At 42.0% G+C, this 19,071-nt stretch overlaps 1 protein-coding gene across 2 annotated transcripts in view; it reads left to right on the top strand.

Annotated features, from left to right (window-relative positions):
- Positions 1 to 18,234, top strand: part of sos1 (son of sevenless homolog 1 (Drosophila)) — a 52,888-nt gene extending 34,654 nt beyond the window's left edge. Inside the window, exons 12-24 of one of the 2 annotated variants that reach the window (XM_072659982.1) lie at positions 6,541 to 6,622; positions 7,171 to 7,293; positions 7,552 to 7,655; positions 8,131 to 8,353; positions 10,817 to 10,936; positions 11,069 to 11,231; positions 11,406 to 11,523; positions 12,152 to 12,324; positions 12,680 to 12,796; positions 13,158 to 13,431; positions 14,249 to 14,293; positions 14,879 to 15,000; positions 16,633 to 18,234. In XM_072659982.1, the coding sequence (XP_072516083.1) occupies positions 6,541 to 6,622; positions 7,171 to 7,293; positions 7,552 to 7,655; positions 8,131 to 8,353; positions 10,817 to 10,936; positions 11,069 to 11,231; positions 11,406 to 11,523; positions 12,152 to 12,324; positions 12,680 to 12,796; positions 13,158 to 13,431; positions 14,249 to 14,293; positions 14,879 to 15,000; positions 16,633 to 17,115 (2,147 nt within the window). In that variant the 3' untranslated portion in view covers positions 17,116 to 18,234. The remainder of the gene's footprint in view (positions 1 to 6,540; positions 6,623 to 7,170; positions 7,294 to 7,551; positions 7,656 to 8,130; positions 8,354 to 10,816; positions 10,937 to 11,068; positions 11,232 to 11,405; positions 11,524 to 12,151; positions 12,325 to 12,679; positions 12,797 to 13,157; positions 13,432 to 14,248; positions 14,294 to 14,878; positions 15,001 to 16,632) is intronic. The other variant, XM_072659983.1, reaches the window with a different exon arrangement.
- Positions 18,235 to 19,071: the final 837 nt, after the last annotated feature.

The raw sequence follows: 19,071 nt of genomic DNA, 5'->3' as shown, positions 1-19,071 counted from the left end.
CCTGGTTTAGGGCATTGTGTAGAGCAACTGCCGCTTTCCTATAAAACTGTATATGAAACCGTGGTTGGAGAAGATTTTGGAGGGAGTTGTGTGTGTCTCTCAGCTGAGGAGCTCACTTGGGGATTACCATTTTGGCTAACTTACTCAGCCTACACAAAACTGACTTGCTGAATGTGATCTTGCACCCCGTTTACACCTAGTTATTTTATGTGACCAGTATCTGGGTTGTGTCGTGATAAGATTTAAGCCACAAGCATCAAACTGTCCAACTGAAATCTGGTTGCTGTGTGTGATGAAATCTGCAAATTAGCTTGTTGCTTGGCAATTAATACTGGCGTTTTGGTTGTGCTAAGAGGGGTTTTGGTTGACGAATGTCTTTAAAGGAGTATTGGGTGTGTTCACACTTGCAGTTTATGTGTCTTGGCCTTATCCAGATGTAATCAAGACGCAGGAAGTGATTAGGTGTAAATGGGGTCTTTGATTATTTTATTAAAAGTCGATGGGGCAGAAGTGGCTGTGTTTACATTCGGCTTATGTTCCAATTCTCTCTGGGTTTCTCTGGGTTTTTAGAGCAAACAGAAGTCAGTGTGACTGTGGCTTTTTGACCTGATGTCAAAAAATGAAACGTGTACTTGAATTATGTAATTTTAATGATGCCATTATTTGCTCCTGCTGAGGTTAAGCTTGTCCTTGTATTGTTTTCTTCAGCATATGTAAAAGAAACAGCTCAGTGGGATTCAGATCAGGTGTCAAGAATTGCAGTTATTTGCTTTACAAAAATATTCTGTGTTGCTTTGGAAGTACAGCCCATTATCTTGCTGCAGAATGAAGCGCTGCCCCATAAAGGTGGGCCGGTGTTTTTGGGCCGTGGCTTTGGACCTGGTGTTCTTAATATGAAGCTCCACTTCTATTTGTGCAGCTTAGTATTTAGATAGAAATGATTTGGAAAATTGGACCAAACCAAAAATGTGTTATTTCATGATTCAGTGAATCAATTCCTGAAGAATCAGGACCTGAAGAATCACTCACATTGGTTTTGCAAGTAAAGCAGAGTTTTAGTGAGTGAAAATGAAGCAGGATGGTGTTTTTGAGAATGATTCAGAGCCGTTGGTCTTTCATGCTGAGGACATTGTGTCCTGTTTACCAGTATTCTCATGGCAGGTATGAATAAGTGCATCCCAGAAAAAAATTAATAGTTTAAGGGCTGAATGTTAGAATTGCATAAAGCCCATTTTAATTCCACCATTAAAATGAACCCAAGTTATAAATAAATATGAAAAATGCTTAGCAGTCATTTACACTCCTACCAGTGTCCCACACAGGGGTCCCACTGTCTGTGTTGTGTTCAGGTCAATTCCAGGCACTACACTCTCACAACAGACAGGGGTTAACTCATCTGACTATTGTCTGTGGACCACTATGGCTCAGTGTGACCTGCAGTGGGTGAGAGAGGATTCCTACAATGGGTGGTCCAGGTTGTTCACACCCCTAAGTAAACTTCCTGTCTGAGAGTGTGTGGGGTAAGTATAGGTCCCAATTTTCCTCTAGAGGTTCCAACACTCTGTGCCTCTCTGATGTCTAATAAGCTAGGGGAAACGAGCCTTTTGAGGAAAAGTGTGTATCTGTGTATGTGTGTGTTGTGAAAGCATGCTTGTATCTTTTGGCATTAGTTAGGGGGGGAAAAAGGTGCGTCCTGTCCAATTCACCTAATGACTGCACCCCACTACTCCACACAGTTGGGTGGATGATTGATCGATGCTAAACTATTCATAAACGAGTTACTCCTGGTCCCCAGACGCACTCCATTAGCACGCTTGTTCCAAAATCAGGGCTGCTGATTGGCTGTTTTACATGTCATAGGCCAGATATTAAGTGTCTGTTAAACTGTATCCCAAAAGTTATTAAGTGTCTGTTATTGTTTATGTAGGGACATGCTGATATGGGGATGGTGGTGGACTGATGGACATCTGAAATTTCTAAATATACATATCTGCCAAAAGACTTTCCGTTTGTCCTGGCGTTAAAAAAAAACAATAACATAATGTAACATTTAATTTTGCAGTGGTTTTAAGCAACGTGATTATGCAAATGAGCTCTTAGACGAGACTAAACAGTAGCAAACAAATTTACATACACACACCCCACCTACTGGAGAGGGGTGTGAATGAAATAAATACATTTTAAATCACCCTCAGTGTTCTAGTTTGTCAAAATGACGGACGGCCTTCCGTAATTACTAAAAATAAAAATCAGCTTTCACATTTGACGATAAACATTGGTTACCATGGCCACTGTCTATCTTTTTTTTTTTTATAAGGCAATTATTGGTCAATATCAGTATGATAATTTTATCATGCAGGGCTTCTGTAATGTGAGCCTTGAATACACACTGAGACTCACTGTACTGAGCTGAGTGATGTACTCAAAAGTGCGGTCAGCTTAGTGGTGTTAAAAGCCTGTACTCTGCTTCTCCCATGAGGCTTGTTTTTTTATATGATGTGGTAAAAATGTTAAAATAACAATATTTAAAGGCATTTGTACTCTCCACAGTATTTATCATGATTCATATGATCAGACAAAATGCACAAATGCAAAATCTGTAGCGACAGATTCTTAAAAACTACCTGAAATACTATGCTATTGAATAGCTACGCTCTTCCATACTTCATATACACACTTCCACACAGCAGATTGCATACTACACACTAATACCAAGTTCCATACTAATCTTATCTTATTAGTGCAGAGTTTGGCGGGTTTGTACACAAAACATTAACATACTAACCCGTTTTCTACTAACAGGAAGTGATGAAGCTTTGCTATGCCAACATGCGCTCCTGCCGCTGTTGCCGCTACACTTTTATTTTTATCTGACATTTTCTCTACTAATTATTCCAGACACCAGTAGCTACTTTGATTTCGTTTTGCATTGCAGTGTGGGATAATTCTGTTCATTGTAACCACACTCAAAAACCAACCGAGGCTTGGGGTGAGTGGGGTTCATTTTGGCATCTAGCGATTGAACGAGAAACCTCAGTGGACTACTGTGACCTTACACAGAGCTGCAACAATTCACAAAATATGAATCATACATTATGATTGGACCTGCTTTCGGCTAAATTGCTTGATAACGTTACATAGCCGATCAATAATCTCTTAGCTTTATGTATATATATGTGTGTGTGTGTGTGTGTATATGTATATATATGTATGTATATAAACACCTGTTAGTACATACAACTTTAATGCTAATAATATTTTCTGTTAATACTACTCCTACGAATACTACCACTACCACCACCATGTTTAACAGCTTTTTTTGTTTTATACCCTCAGTCATATTTTTACATATACTATATATGTATATATGTATATTTCTACAAAACACCACGTGTGTGTGTGTGATGTGTGTCTGAATTTCGCTTTGTTTCGGTTCGATCAGTCTGTGAGCAAGACTGTTTGATTGTGCCGGGTCTGCATCTATTTTAAGCGTGTGTATGTGTGCAGATGTTTGCTAGTGTGTACGTTTCTTACTCTCCCTCTCTCTCTCTGTGTGTGTGTGTGTGTGTGTGTGTGTGTGTGTGTGTGTGTGTGTGTGTGTGTGTGTGTGTGTGTGTGTGTGTGTGTGTGTCGTAGGGCAGCCTTGTGCGTCAGAACCACGTCTGTTTCCTGGCCAGAATAATTCCAGGCCGATTGTTTGTAAACGCACTCTGAGGCTGCTATTGTTCCACACTGGCCTCGCTGAGTAGCCCAGAAACTCAGCAGATCCATCTTATGAACAAACAGCAACACACACACTATACAATAGAGATGTTAAAAACTCCCAAGATGAATGTAAGACCAATGTAAACTCCCGAGTGCACCATGTTTAACTGCAGCAATTTGAATCATGTGAAACCTCTGGGACTGAAGCACTTTAGCTCAGTAATGATGAAGTGGTTAAAGCGCCTGCTGTCGGGGAGCTGGGAGGCACTGCCATTAGCCTGTAATCAAGTAGCAGTCTTGTTCTTTTGTTTAACAATGGGAAGTTTGGGCTTGGCTTCACAGAGAAGGCTGTTTACTAGTGACAGAAATATATTTAGTGGTTCTGATTTATCTTCTAGAATCACTTTCCTCAATGTTGGGAAAATCTGAATGAAAACTAGATACCGTGATTTTTTTATAATTATTATTTTTCACCATTACCTTTTTATAGTGCAGAATTCCTAATCACTTGTTCAGCTTCTGAAAAAGCTAGTACACTATTTTGAGTCAAATGAATTTCTCTAATGAAGACTATAATTGGGGGGGCAGCTGTGGCCTAAAGCTTTGAGAAGTAGACTTGGGACTGGAAAGTTGTAATTTCGATTGGGGGCAGCAGTGGTAAAAGGAAGAGCACTAGTTAGTCTTAGTAATTAGTTTACAGTTGGGATGCACTGAGCGGATTTCTATACTGGCTTTAATGGGGCTCTGCAGCTGAGAGTAAGGTCCATATTTGCCAAAATCTCACCCCCAGTGAGCAAGCCAAATGTGATGGGGGCAAGAGAAAGAAACCTTGGGAGGAACCAAGACTCACAAGGGAGACCCATCCTCCTCTGGTCAAATGTAACTGTGTGTTTGTGTGTGGTTACTAGGGTTGGGTGCTATCCCCACATTTAAAAAAATAAAATAAAATAAAAAAATGAAATATCATCTCAAATATTGCAGCTGCACTAAGGTGTCAAAAGTCTTCACATTCATTCCTCAGGTAGAAGTGGAGATACTAGGGTTTAAAAAGACCTCTAAAGAAGCTAAAGAAACTAAAGTATCAGCTTAAGTTTTTTACTCCAGGAAAAGTGTAAAAGTACTGGTTTCAAAACTACTTAAAGTAGAAACTATAAAAGTAATGGAAGGAAAACAAAGACTAAAAGCTTAGGCCTCACCACAGGGGTCTATAGTTTACTACCCCCCCCCCTTCTCTAAAAGCCATAATGAGGAGAATGTTCTATATTAATATTAATATATGATATTATAATGTTCTATTAAAATGTTGATGTTGAAAAATGTTGGGCTGCACTAGGCTCCTGTTTCAGCTGCAGATCTGCCCATTGAAAATGAAGCATTTTAGTAATATCAGATCTATTAAAGGAGCGTCTCTGTGCACTACTGAGCATTAACGTGCATCATTGAGCATTGAGCATTGAGCATTATTTTTTTATTTATTTTTACATTTATTATTATTATTTATTTATTTTTTTTAATGATGGCAAGCCAGAATGAAATGGTGAGGATATTATTAAAATGTAAGCAGTAGAAAGTACAGATAATGTTTTTTAACTTACTGCAGTGAAGTAAATGACCCCTCTGTCGCTGCAAGCTGCAGTTGTAGAGTAATTTGTGCGTTCGTGGCTGCTAGTGGACTAAAGCTCATGAGAATGATGGAAAGAGGAGACTTCGTTTTGTTTTTAAATCCTTGTGACTCGCTGGGAGGATAAATCGCATCTTATTTAATAGGACTTTAATGGCAAATGTGAATGCGTGCATCCTTATCCTTATAATGCCCAACCGTTATTTCTAAAGGGATGAGCCATGTTCAGAGGCAGTCCATGCAAAATGCATGTGTTGACCCTTTAATTGTGGGATTGATGCCACAGATCTCTTTGGTCCCAGATACCAATAATGGCCCTCCCACTCCCTCCCACATGCTAGCCAGCACAAGCATCTCTTTGCTTAAATAACAGAATACCAGTAAGCGTCCTCTTCCGAGCACTGTCTGTGTAGCATTACACAGCGCGTTACCTGGCTCAGCAGAAGAACGTGCTTGGTAGGGTCATGATTGGGGAATACCTAAACTGGTCTGGAAATCTGGCTTATGTGTGTGAAATTTGAATTTGGAACCTAAATCTCCTGAAGGATATTGAAATGACCTAATCTACTAAATGGAATAAAATAATAATTTATTACTATTTATTTATTTATTTATTTTATTTAATTTTTAAGCTCAAACCTTCCTAGATATATACTGCACTCACAGCAGTTTCTGCAGCAGGAGTTCTGCAGCCAGGATCTAAAGATTCTCCCTGAGTTTGCCTGGACCTGAAGTTTCTCAGGGTTCTTAGTAGGGTTCTTTGGCTACGCTTTGAGCTTTGCCCCACCGTTTCATTCTGTTCTGCTGTTTTGTTTGGTGCGGCCAACTATTGCATCCTCAGTGTGCTGGCTTAGGCACCTTCTTAACTGCGGTTTTGCAAATAGAAAAAATAAGCAACCATGAATACGTAATCATCTTGGCGGTCTGCGCATTATTAATGATCCATTACATAATCGTTTAACGGCCGAAGAATTTGACAGTAGTTTAAAAGTAGCTGTTTTGTTTTTCTGATTGTTGAGTTTATTACTACAAGCAGGTGCAGCTCAAGGCCACTGCAAGGGGCCCGCCACTGACCACAACACTAAGAGGCCAAACGGGACGAAACAAAAGAGTTCAGCCTCAACATTCAAACGAGAACAATGGCAGAATTAAAAAAAAGGAATGAACGTTAACTGCTAACTTTTTCTTTCTTTCTTTTTTTTTCCTTCTTGCAGATCCCAATTTTGTGCGAACGTTCCTCACCACCTACAGGTCATTCTGTAAACCACAAGAGCTGCTGGACCTGCTCATGGAGAGGTGAGAGGATTGGTCAAATCTGTAATTCTACTGCGGTAAAAGTACATAGTGTTGAAAATCAGGTAAGCATAAATAGATTAACGTAACGTAATAGAGTAACAGGAATTTCTCATTCTGAATAAAGAAGGTGAGATCTTTTAGCTAGTCTGAAGAACAGAGCTTGGGTCCTGGTTTCTCCTGGACGCCCCCCAGTCCAGCCAGCACAGCGTGGATGTGTTTAATTCCAGCAGCAGCAGCAGCAGCAGCAGCTCACCTGATTTACCATCATTAAGCACTGATTTACCACCAAACCAGGTGTTGATCTGAGGATAAATAACACTAGACTCCATGGGGAGAACTTTGGAGATGTTTTAATGAACACAGTGATTAATATTAATGTTTTACTGAGCATATAAACACGAACTGCCCAGATTAGCTGTATTTTGGTACCTAAACCTATGCACAGTGTTGTGTGTAATCTACATATTTTAAGCAATGTAAAATGGTACTTGAAGCAGCTTTGGAAAGGCAACATTTACATTTCTGTATCTACATGTCATCTCCTCCAGGTTTGACATTCCAGAGCCCAAACCCACAGAGGCAGATCAGATGGCCATGGAGAATGGAGACCAGCCGCTCAGCGCGGAGCTCAAGCGCTTTCGTAAAGAGTTTGTCCAGCCAGTGCAACTCAGGTACAGAACACTCACAAGTGATACAACTACTAAACTCCTAAGTGGATTCCTCCAGTACAGAGGTCTATGCGCTTAAGAAATATGGGGTAAGGGTCGGGCTAATTAAACGTCTTGTACCTTTTATAACCTTATATATATGTACCTTATATAATTATATAAGTGTCCCTGGATGGGAAATTATCAATTTGGGAAAGGATGCAAAATCACCTTTTATTGAATTGGTGGAAAAGGTGTGAAGTGATGGTTCTGTTCCTACAGGGTGCTGAATGTGTGCCGGCACTGGGTAGAGCACCACTTCTATGACTTTGAGCGGGACGCCCAGCTCCTCCGTCGGCTAGAAGAATTTATCGGCATGGTCCGAGGTACTCTCTCACTCTCTCTCTCTCTCTCTGTCTCTCTCTCTCTGTCTCTGTCTCTCTCTCTGTCTCTGTCTCTCTTCCAATGCCTCCTTTGTTTCTGGAGATCAGTTTTAAATAAGCTCTTCACTTTTTCTGATCCCTGACAGACATTGTTTTATTCCGCTAATATTACACAAAGCATCTAATGATGAGGACTGTGAGGACCTCCTTTCTTTTAACCTCTAGTATTTGACCGTCTCCCAGCTTGCCTGCCCTTCCTATGTTTTAGGGAGGTAAAGGTTGTGTGTTAGGGCAGGAGACCACAAAAATTAAATGGGTTCTTTTATTTATTCATTAATGAATTAATTAATTTATTTACCCAACACAAATATGAAACAAATCTGCTATAAATATGTGATCAGGGTTAACGGATCGTTTAGAAGAGGCTTAGCAGAGCAGGTGCTGAATCTGTGTGGTTTCGTTCTGCTCCTCTCCACAGGTAAAGCCATGAGGAAATGGGTGGAGTCCATCACCAAGATCATCCAGAGGAAGAAGCAAGCGCAGGCTAACGGCCCGAGCCACAACATCACCTTTGAGAGTTCACCGCCGCCCATTGAGTGGCACATCAGCAAACCCGGCCAGATCGAGCAGTTCGAGCTTTTGACCCTTCACCCCATAGAAATTGCCCGCCAGCTCACTCTTCTGGAGTCTGACTTCTACAGGTAAACACACCCACCACTTCTTTCGGAAGGGTTCTTTTGCCATGTTTATTTGAGCTTTTCTATAATGATCTGATTTATGGGTAAGGTTTTAATCGCTGTATTGAACACGAGGGAAAGGCATGGCTGCTTCCTGTTTGTTTTTTTGTTTTCTGATCACCTGCCAAGTGTCAACAAAGAAAATGGGGCACTTTAATACAATGGAGGACTTGGGAGTACAACTTATTGTATCCACAGTGTGTGTGTCCACACACACACACACACACACACACACACACACACACACACACACACAAAGTGAATATGGGGACACACTTCCCTTTACCTCTGTTGGCCTGTGGGAACATTCTATCACCACCTTACCCAAGGTACTCCTTTTCCCTAGAGGCTGAAACCCCTCTCCCTAGCCGTGTCTCGTATTATCCTCCCAGGCTTTGAACAGGTGCAGAAACAATTGCCCAGTTGTGTAGGATCTCCAGAGGCTTGTTGGATCAATGCTGGGTTGTAGTTGTAGGAAAGACAACTACAAAAAAATGTATTGAAAAGTAGTGATGATGGTGTCTCATGCTTCAATTGTACCTAAACATGTCTCCCATATTTACTATGATATGGACAAAGGTCTGTAACAATGTTGGTCAGTGGAAAGTCGTTTGGAGCATTTCTATTGGCCCATCCATCATGTAATGTGGACACGATGTAGAGAACTGCCAGTTTTACATTGTCAAAAAGTGAACAACGGCAAAAATGGAGAATATGGTCACATAATATATTATGCTAATTATAATGCACTGTGTGAACAAAAGTATTGGGACACCTGCTCATTCATCGTTTCTCCCAAAATCGAGGGTATTAAAAAGGAGTTTATCCTTTTGTTGGAGTAACTTTCTCTACTGTCCAGATTTTGGAGCACTGCTGAGAGGATTTGATCGCATTCCTCAAGTATTATTGAGGTCAGGATGTTTGATGATCACCACCCCATCTCATCCCCAAACTCGAGCACCAATCTATCATTCCAGAGAACACAGTTCCACTGCTCCAAAGCTCAACGCCCGTCTAGTCCATCTGGTCCAGAGGGTCTATTGGCTTCTCTACAGGGACTAGGCGATGTGTGTGCGTGCATTTGCCCATCTGTAGCTGAATGTGTTCAGTAGACGGGATGTCCACAAATATTTGGACACAGTGTATATTGCTATTGATATAAGTAACACATGATTAGTGAGAGTGCTAAGTAAACAATTAGTGGCATCACTGGCCAGTTGTAGCCCTATTATTGGGAGGTCACAAGTTTAATCCCTGGTGATACGACCGCTATCCATGGTCAGACGTATCTGAGCTGCTCTCTCCCATCACTGTGCACTGTTAGCTGGAGTAACAAATCTAGAATTTAGCAGCAGTTCGAAGATTCATTCCAGCCTCGCAGGTTTCATAAAACGCATGTCCTAGCCATCAGCCTCCTTGCAAGTAGGTGGGAACTAGAAAGGAGGGAGAAAATGGAATGGAGGAGTCGGGGTTAGCATTCAGTGATTAGGTATGAGTACGCTGTTTAAGTGTAATGCTGGACTGCTGCTTTAGGAACTCGTTATCACACTGGCTCTGAAGCACACTGCGCTGCACGTCACTGCTCTGCCCTCAGTGACCTCAAATCACTCATGTTATTGTCCTGTCCCGGTGTAGTGTAGTGCTTAGGTCAATTTACTTCCCAATATGGAAAAGAATAGTGCGGCGTCCAGCTCCGATCCTGCAGCAGGGAAGTCATAAGGGTTATAAAAATGCATGGGTGCATTGATTTGGCATCAGTTCTGACTTTCACAGTCATAGAAGGTCTCAAACATCAAATTGATTTAAAAACAAAAAACTACGTAAATACACTGTACGTCCAAATGTTTGTGGACACTTCTTCCAACATTAGAGCAGAGAAACATGAACCTATTGGCACCATGTTGCCTAATGCCAGATGTGGGCTAGCGAGGTATAAAGCCCCCCCGCATTGAGCTGTGGAGCTGTATTCCCAACCCATTCCAAAAGTATTAGATGGAGTGGGAGATGGAAATGAAGTGGGGTGGTGATCATCCAACATCCTGATCTCACATTTACTCTTGTCGCTGAATGCAATCAAATCCTTACAGCAATGCTCCTCCAAAATCTAGTAGAAAGTCTTCTTCCCTGGACAGTAGAGACAGTTACACAAACGAAACCTCTTTTGGTAATACTCATGATTTCAGAAGAATCAATAAATGAACAGGTGTGCCAATACTTTATGGACTTGTGTCCATGTAGTGCATTTCCTTCAATTCCAGTCATTGAATCAGTAAAAACCATCAGTAAGGTGGACGTTTCATCACACATTGGATCTTTTTCTAAATCTCTAATGAACGAACTCTGCTGGACAACCGCCCTTTAGAGCCTCACACTCTTCACCTAGAGAACTTTAACATGAGCATTTTTCTGTTTACCTCTTTCCTTTAGGGCGGTTCAGCCGTCAGAGCTGGTGGGCAGTGTGTGGACGAAAGAGGACAAAGAGCTGAACTCCCCCAACCTGCTGCGCATGATCCGCCACACAACCAACCTCACACTGTGGTTCGAGAAGTAAGACTCTGCAACACTGATCATGTTTTAAACAGGCTGATGGTCATTTCTAAAGAGCTTCAGATAAAGGGCTTGAAAGAGATACTTAGAGAGAGATATCTGTATCTGACCGCATGGCTGTGTGCTCATCAGGTGCATTGTGGAGACACAGAACTTGGAGGAGCGGGTAGCTGTAGTGTCGCGAATCATCGAAATCCTGCAGGTCTTTCAGGAACTCAATAACTTTAATGGCGTGCTCGAGGTGGTCAGCGCTATGAACTCCTCACCCGTCTACCGGCTTGACCACACATTCGAGGTAAACGCTGGATAGATGGCAAATGTCTGTCATATCTGTCCTAACTCCTCTGTCTCTTTTCGGTGTCTTTTTTTATTTTTATTTTATTTTTTTTAGTGCATTCTGCTTTAAATCATATTTATGTGAGATACCGGCGTGAGTTCACTTTTTTTTCTTTGTCTGATTGTATTCCAGCAAATACCAAGCAGACAGAGGAAGATCCTAGAAGAGGCCCATGAACTCAGTGAGGACCATTATAAGAAGTATCTAGCCAAACTCAGGTCCATTAACCCACCATGTGTTCCCTTCTTTGGTAAGTTCTGTATTTTGCTTGGAGTATTTATTTATTTATTTATTTTATTTTTTTGTAGAGATACACTGATTGCAATTTTCTTGGCCAATTATATTTATTTATTAATTTTTTTAAACATGTGACTGTCCTGTTTATAAATAATAATAACCTGTTGGTTTATTTCTTTTTTCTAAGAATTATTAATGACAACGTACAGAAACATTTTTTGTTTTTAGTAATGTTATTAAATATAAGTTAAGCATTTATAAGTGTGTTTTTTTTTTTTTTTTTTTTTTTTTTTATTTTTTTTTTTTTATAGCTATTCTAGACTAAGCACAGACATTCGAAGGACACCTATATATTTTATCTTAATCATGTGAAAAACATTCATACGGCAGTGTGAATAGTATTAAACAGCTTCTGGTTGACGTGCTTCGGCCAAGACAAACTAGCCTTTCTTTAATGTTAATGACTTCCAGACACGCTAACTGCCCTCCTATTGCGATCACCGGCCAATTGCTTGGCCGAACTGTAATTATGTAAACTTTTTATATGGAAAGTTTTATTTGGAGAGATTAATTAAAGTTGTTTTGCTTGTTGAATTGACTGGATTTTATTATTTGAAGTTTTATGATTTGTTTGTGTTTAGGAATATATTTAACAAATATTCTAAAAACGGAGGAAGGCAACCCAGACTTCCTGAAAAGGCACGGGAAAGAGCTGATCAACTTCAGTAAGCGGCGGAAAGTAGCGGAGATCACTGGAGAGATCCAGCAGTACCAGAACCAGCCGTACTGCTTACGGGTGGAGAATGACATACGGGTCAGTAGCATTTAATGGAAAATGTTCAATGTAGAAATGAACATTTTAAATTTACAAAATTATATTATTAATAGATTAAATTATAAATTATATTACTATGCATAGTTTGCCGTTACTTTTCCATTCAAATGTATAACTTATCTTAAAATGATGAATTAATATTTAAATAATAAAGAAAACAAATCTAAATAAAATCTTTATTAAATGAATAGAAATTGAATGAATACTGTACACCTATGTAATGTTGATATTGTAAAGAAAGTAAACTGTTGAAATGGGAATTATGGCCATTATCAGCTTGTTTCTTTTCTCTGCCCTGCTCTATTTCTTCTTCACCGTGCTTGTAATGATGCAGAAGTTCTTTGAGAACCTGAACCCGATGGAGGAAAAGACGGAAAAGGAGTTTGCTGACCATCTCTTCAACAAGTCTCTGGAGATTGAACCTCGCAATGCCCGGTCACTTCCTCGATTCGTAAGTGTTGTGGCCACAAATGCAACCCTTCTAGCCATCCATAGGGATGAGCTCTCAGCTGCTGAGCAGTCAGGAACGACTAAACACAAAGCTCAACATACTTATACATCAATAAAGGTTTTTTGACTGGCCAATTCGTCTGGGATCTGTGGAATTTCTTAAATTACCCCAGATAGCTAGGATCGTAACATCAAAGCCCGGCCCTCTATGTAATGAAACCTTAAGAAAGTCTAAATAATCAGGATGTTACATGTAGAGAACCGTTAAGTAAAATGATTGTGCTCAACAAGATTGCCATCTCCAAATTTCTTGAGGATTATTAAGTTACTGACTGTTTTACCCACATCCCCCCTACCTGCAGATTAAGAGGTTCAGCTACCCACTGAAGTCTCCAGGTGTCCGTCCGTCCTCCAGTCGCCCGGGCACGATGCGACACCCAACGCCGCTCCAGAACGAACCACGGAAGATCAGCTACAGCCGAATTCCGGACAGCGAGACGGAGAGCAGCGCAGCATCGGCACCAAACTCACCCCGTACACCCCTCACACCCCCACCCGCTTCTGCAGCCTCCAGCTCCACTGATATCTGCAGTGTGTTCGACTCTCCACAAGGCCCCTCAAGCCCCTTCCACTCTAGTATGTATTTACACAGCACATATATATATAACAACATTAGTTTCTGCCTAGCAACAGTGTTTTTTAGAAATTAATGGGGTGCGACCGCTTGGCAACACAATAGCAAACACTTGAAACAACATAGCAACCCCCTAGCAACCACATGGGGCATGGTAGCAACCACTTGGCAACAAGCTAGCAACCACCTGAGATACCTTACCAACCACTTAGCCACTCGGGTTGCCGAGTTGTCATTGCAGCCACCGTGTTATCCCACAGCATACATCTGAGATACCATAGCAATTGTCTGGCAACAACCTAGCAACACTATCAACCACTTGACCCTATAGACCACATTGACAACTAGCTAGTAACAACCTGGGATAACATTGAAATCACTTCTAACATTCAGGGCATATGTCAACACACACACATGCTCCCACACACAGTCCTTATCATCTGCTGAACTGAAGATCAGCATCAGCATCTTTGCTCTGTGCAGCTCTAAAAGATAAGCCCTCCATGATGCAGCATGGGTTGTGTTCATTACAGTAATGTCAGCTAACCCTTTCTACTAACCCATCTTCTCCAGCATTTAACCAGCATATTACTACTGAGCTTCTGATTGGTGGAATGATGGTTTTCTAATGAAGCTTTGTGGAGAGTGTTTGTAAATATGCAGGCATGTGTTTTTTGAGTTGCTCTTCCTATTTGATTGAGGTTTGACTGGATCTCAGGTTTGCTTTGCTTGAGCCGGATGCTCCTGTCTGTGTCTGAGGCTTTGTTTCCGCTGGCCCGCTCTCAGGGTGTCTCTCTTTTCTTCTCTTTTTGCTGCCAGACAGCGACACCATTTTTGCCCCGGTATCACTGCCTCACGGCCCACGTTAGTATAAGCCCTCTTCCTCCTCCTTTTTGTCCTCCACCATCCATCTCTCACTCTCTCCCATCTGCTCACTCTCTCAGACTTCCATCACAATCGTTTCCCATCCCTCACATCCTCACCAGAGCCAGACGTTTTTTAGATATGAACACTGTCAGCAACCACATGATCAAGTCAAGTATAGCACTCCTTATTTATTTGCTAGCTGCCAAACGCCGAGGAGGGCTCAGGCTTCCACCCATAATGCATGCTCAAGCCACAGTGTCCGGTCTGCACGCCGGTGTTTGTGTCTCCGAACCCTTCTCCCACTCACCCTCTTCTCCTGTCTCCACTGTCCCTCTTACGCAGGGCCTCAGTGATGGCAGCTTTTTGGGCTCCACTGAATGAATTTCACTGTGTAAATGAATGGCAGGGTGGGGGTCAGAGTGGGAATGGTCATGTGTTAGGCCGTGTGTCCGTTTGTGTCTCACTCTTTTGTCCATGTCCTGGTGTCTGGTCAGCTGTCAAAAAAGTCTGAGTCAGGTTTTGTAGTGTAACGTTTCTTCTTCTTCTTTTCGCTTGCCTTTCGTTTTTTTCCTTCACGCTTAGGGTCGTCGTCAGTGTCCTCCATGGTGAGTTTTCACCGGAGTGCAGAAGACGCCCCCATCCCTCCACCCGTCCCGCCCCGCCGTCGTCCTGAATCCGCCCCAGCAGAGTCTTCACCCTCAAAGGTAAATCCTGCTGCTGTAACCTGCCATGGAGATACTTAATAATAATAATAATAATTTTTCAGTACCCATCCCTCCTTATTCCCCATGACATATATACATACATAGCTTTGCACCTACCTCCACCCCATTTCCTCCCTTCACCATATGGGGTTTACCACAATCTATAGGGGGCTCTGCTTCACACTCCAACCACAAAGCGGTCTCAAATTCCAACCCAAATGTCTCCTGTGTTTGCCTCCCTGTTCAGCCTTCCAGGGCATGGTCCTTACTAGCAAAGTGTACATAAATAAACAAATCATCTGCAGGAACACCTTAGCAACTACTTAGCAACCACATGGGGCACCACAGCAGCCACTTGACAACAAGCTTGCAACCACCTGGGATACCTTAAATATTCCAGAGCACAGCTTCTGTTTTTCTTAATTGAACATAAATTATACGTGTAATGCCATCATTTATGCACACTCCACATTTAATGCAGAAATGTTAATGTATCCAAATAAACAGTAATTATAAGTTTCTCATGAGAACTTATATAAGTGTAATTTGACCAGGGGTGCCCAAACCTTTGCCTAGGTTTAAACAGAGGACTGGTTTTCATGGGTAACATTTAACAAAGGCCACATAAAGCAAGCTGACCACCCCCACAATTATTAAATGACCCTGAGAACCAAGCGGAGAACCAGATAATTGCTTTTGTGTAGATTTTTACAAATAGTTTGAGTCCTGTGACCAGATCTTTTTGATTTTTAACGGGTATAATTAGGGGTGTAACTGTAAAACACACAGAGGTCACACTGCATTTTGGAGCGTACAGTTGTGCAAGGTACAGTTCCTGTTCCTAGTGTCCTGGAATAAACCTAGTGTTGTGTATTTGACTCCCCCAGCCCCCCTCCCTTTCCCATTATATGTTGGATGTGTTTCATTGTACACACCCTACAACTGTCCACCCACACCATCGCGCCATCCTCATCAGATCCAGCACTTGCTCTCTGTTAACGTTGTAGTTCACTGGATCGCTAGTTTAAAAGAAGCAGGCAGATCTTCTAACTCTTGTTCGTCATTTGCGCTCATGGTAGTTAAATGCCAGTCCGCTTGAGCCAAGGTTGGCATGGCATGTTTTTAGTCAGGAAAGCTACGATTAAAAGCAAAAACCAAGTGAATCATTAATTGAATCGATTTGATGTTGACTCATTTAGTATAAACTTTGTAGAACAATCAACACCTGCTTATAGCACTGACTACTGAACTGTTCTAAACTGCTCAACTGTTCATTGACTATTCAACTCTTTTGGTCCACCATGGAGCTCAGGCTGTAGGAGACTGACTATTGCACTGTTAACCTTATTTCATTGTTTTTTCCCCATTAGATTACCTAGGAGTGTAACCTTGACCTTGCAGTGGTGTGATTTTTGATTCTTTTAGGGAAAAATAATTCATTGTGGAATTTCAGCATTCCCCACAATTCAGTTTGATTCTGAATTACTGATTAAAATGCACTGTATACACAACGGTACTAGATGAACTATTTACGCAGTATTCTTGCATTTGAAATTCCAAGAGATGTGTTCAGTCTGGTTGTGACTTTTAGATTCTCTCTGAAGCCCCTTCTTTCATCTCTCTTCCTTTCAGATGATGTCAAAGCACTTGGACAGTCCTCCAGCCATCCCCCCCAGGCAGCCCACAGGCAAGGTCTACTCTCCGCGCTACTCTCTCACCGACCGCACTTCAGTATCGGAGCCACCAGACAGTCCGCCCACGTTGCCCCCGCGGGAGCCCGTCCGGACGCCTGACGTTTTCTCCAGTTCCCCTCTGATGCTGCAGCCTCCGCCACAGGGCCGGCGCAGCGAGCAGAGCCACTTCTTCCCCACCTCGACCTTCCCCCTGCCCCTGCCTCAGACGCCCTCCCCGCTGGGGCCACGCAAGCACTTGCCCTCGCCGCCCCTGGACTGCGAGCCGCTTCAGGGGGCGGCGGGCCCTCCTCTGCCGCCCCGCCAGAGCACCTCGCAGACCGCCATCCCCAAGCTGCCCCCCAAAACCTACAAAAGGGAGCCGGCACACCCTTCCATGCACCGGGACGGCCCGCCGCTTCTGGAGAACGCGAACCCTTCCTAAAGGGCAGAGCAGAAGGGCTGGGAGAGGCAACACTAAAGACTGTGGCGGAGAACTTTGAGACGATTACGGATAACGGAAGACTGTTGTGGGGGAATTGTGGCAGTGTTGGACGGACCTTTAGGACGAAAACAAGGAAAAACAAAGACTAAACAAAAAAAATGTGCCCTTAAACCATTCAGAGATGATTGTGTTTTCATGAAGTGCAAACTATGTTGAGATTACGTCGCCCTCTTGAGGGTCGTCTCTGTATGTTTTTTTTTTTTTTTTTTTTTTTTTTTTTTTTGTGTTTTTGTTTGTTGTTTGTTTTTTGTCTTTCATGTAGCTGTTGGTGTGCTTTGTCATTGTCTGACGTCTGTTTGTTTGTTTTTCATTTTGCTTTGTTTGTTTGTTTTTAAATGTCGCTCTTTTCAGCAGTACTTGTCCCTGAGTAGTACTTGGCCTTCCCCCCCTGCACAGTTTAAGCCAGGACCAGATTCAATGAAAAAACACCCAAATCATATAACAACAAAAAAACAAAAACAAAAAAGAAACATGCTGGATAACAAAAAAGACTGTAGACGGGTTTCAACCAGCTCCGCAACAACTTTGTGAAAAAAGAAAAAAAAATGATCAATACAGCGGGACAGTATAAAGACACCTGTACACCTGTGCCTGCCAATGGGAGTGGACTCCTGCAGGCCAACACAGTGCTGGACAACCAGTAGAACTCCTCCTCCTTTCCTTCTCCTCCTCCATATCCTCCATCAGCCTTCTGAGTTTACCACACCTCATTTATGTTTTAAAGTAAGAAAGAAAAAAAAAAAAAAAAAGGGACTGAGATCGATGCAGACGTGAGCTGTGTTCTGGGCTTTGTTTTTAGCTTTGTGCTAAACTGAAGGGGAGCGGTTTGTGTGCCAGTAGTCTCAAGAGTACCACGAGTCAAAGGTACCCTCCCACACCAAAGAGGTACTTTCAAGCATTCAAGAAACACACAGAAAAAAAGTGATTGTCCTTTATGTGTTAGAACGTTTATTTTCAGAATCATTTCTGTTTTGCCAATAAGTATGTAAAGAAGAAGAAGAATAAGAAAAAACGATTGCCTTCTTAAAACAAGGGAATAAAAGTGTTTATACCACTGTATACCACCGTGCACAGTCATCAGATTGCTTCAGGACCCGTGCAGTTATAGGGCAGTTCCACCGATTGGTGTAAAATATATAGACTTAAAGCAACGCTAGGGAAACATGTTTTTCTGGACAAGCTGAGGGATACCAAACAGTCACTGAAAGTGGTAAACAAAGTATGTGGACTGAGGTTGTAGAGTAATATTTCAGGAGTTTACACAAATACGACTCTGGTTAACTGCAGTTAGACCCTGGAGTAGCTCAGCACAGACGGTGATAGTCTTCCTTTTACAAGTCAGTGGAGCATCTTCATGATTTTGAGGTTGTATTTTAAGGTCAAATGCTGAATAATATTCAAAGAATTGAGAAAGAATTGTTGAGGGTGGTGGATTCTGGAATGGACCGAGACGTCTGAAGTGTTTGATGCCTCAGAGTTATGACATGAACTGGTTATGAATGTGCTGCCTCGATGCCTGCCGTTTTATGATTTTTCGACCAAAACATACTATTCATCCATCTATTCATGGTGGAGGGATACAGGCAGGGTGTTTTAAGCTAAAATAAACCCCTTCCCCCCTCAACATCATGACATAAATCCCAGGAGATACCTGTAGGTTCACTGATGGTTTTGGATAGTAAGTGGTTCCTGTGTTCATTCCTGGTTCCTCAAAAATGGTAAAACTGGTGGTTGGTGGGTAAGTCATTTCTCATCAATTTACGGACGTTTTGAGAAATCTGTGGACTTCACCTTTCAAATGTAGCTCAGTTGTTGGAGCACATGGATCATGTGCTGCTGGAGTTGACCGTTAAACAGTCTGTATGTTGTAGTCCTTTCTGATAAACTTAGAGGGGC

Source organism: Salminus brasiliensis, chromosome 17 (genome assembly GCF_030463535.1).
Source record: "Salminus brasiliensis chromosome 17, fSalBra1.hap2, whole genome shotgun sequence".
NCBI classification, from domain to species: Eukaryota; Metazoa; Chordata; class Actinopteri; order Characiformes; family Bryconidae; genus Salminus; species Salminus brasiliensis.
Note: the sequence above shows the minus strand (reverse complement) of the source record. Positions and strands in the feature narration are given on the sequence as shown.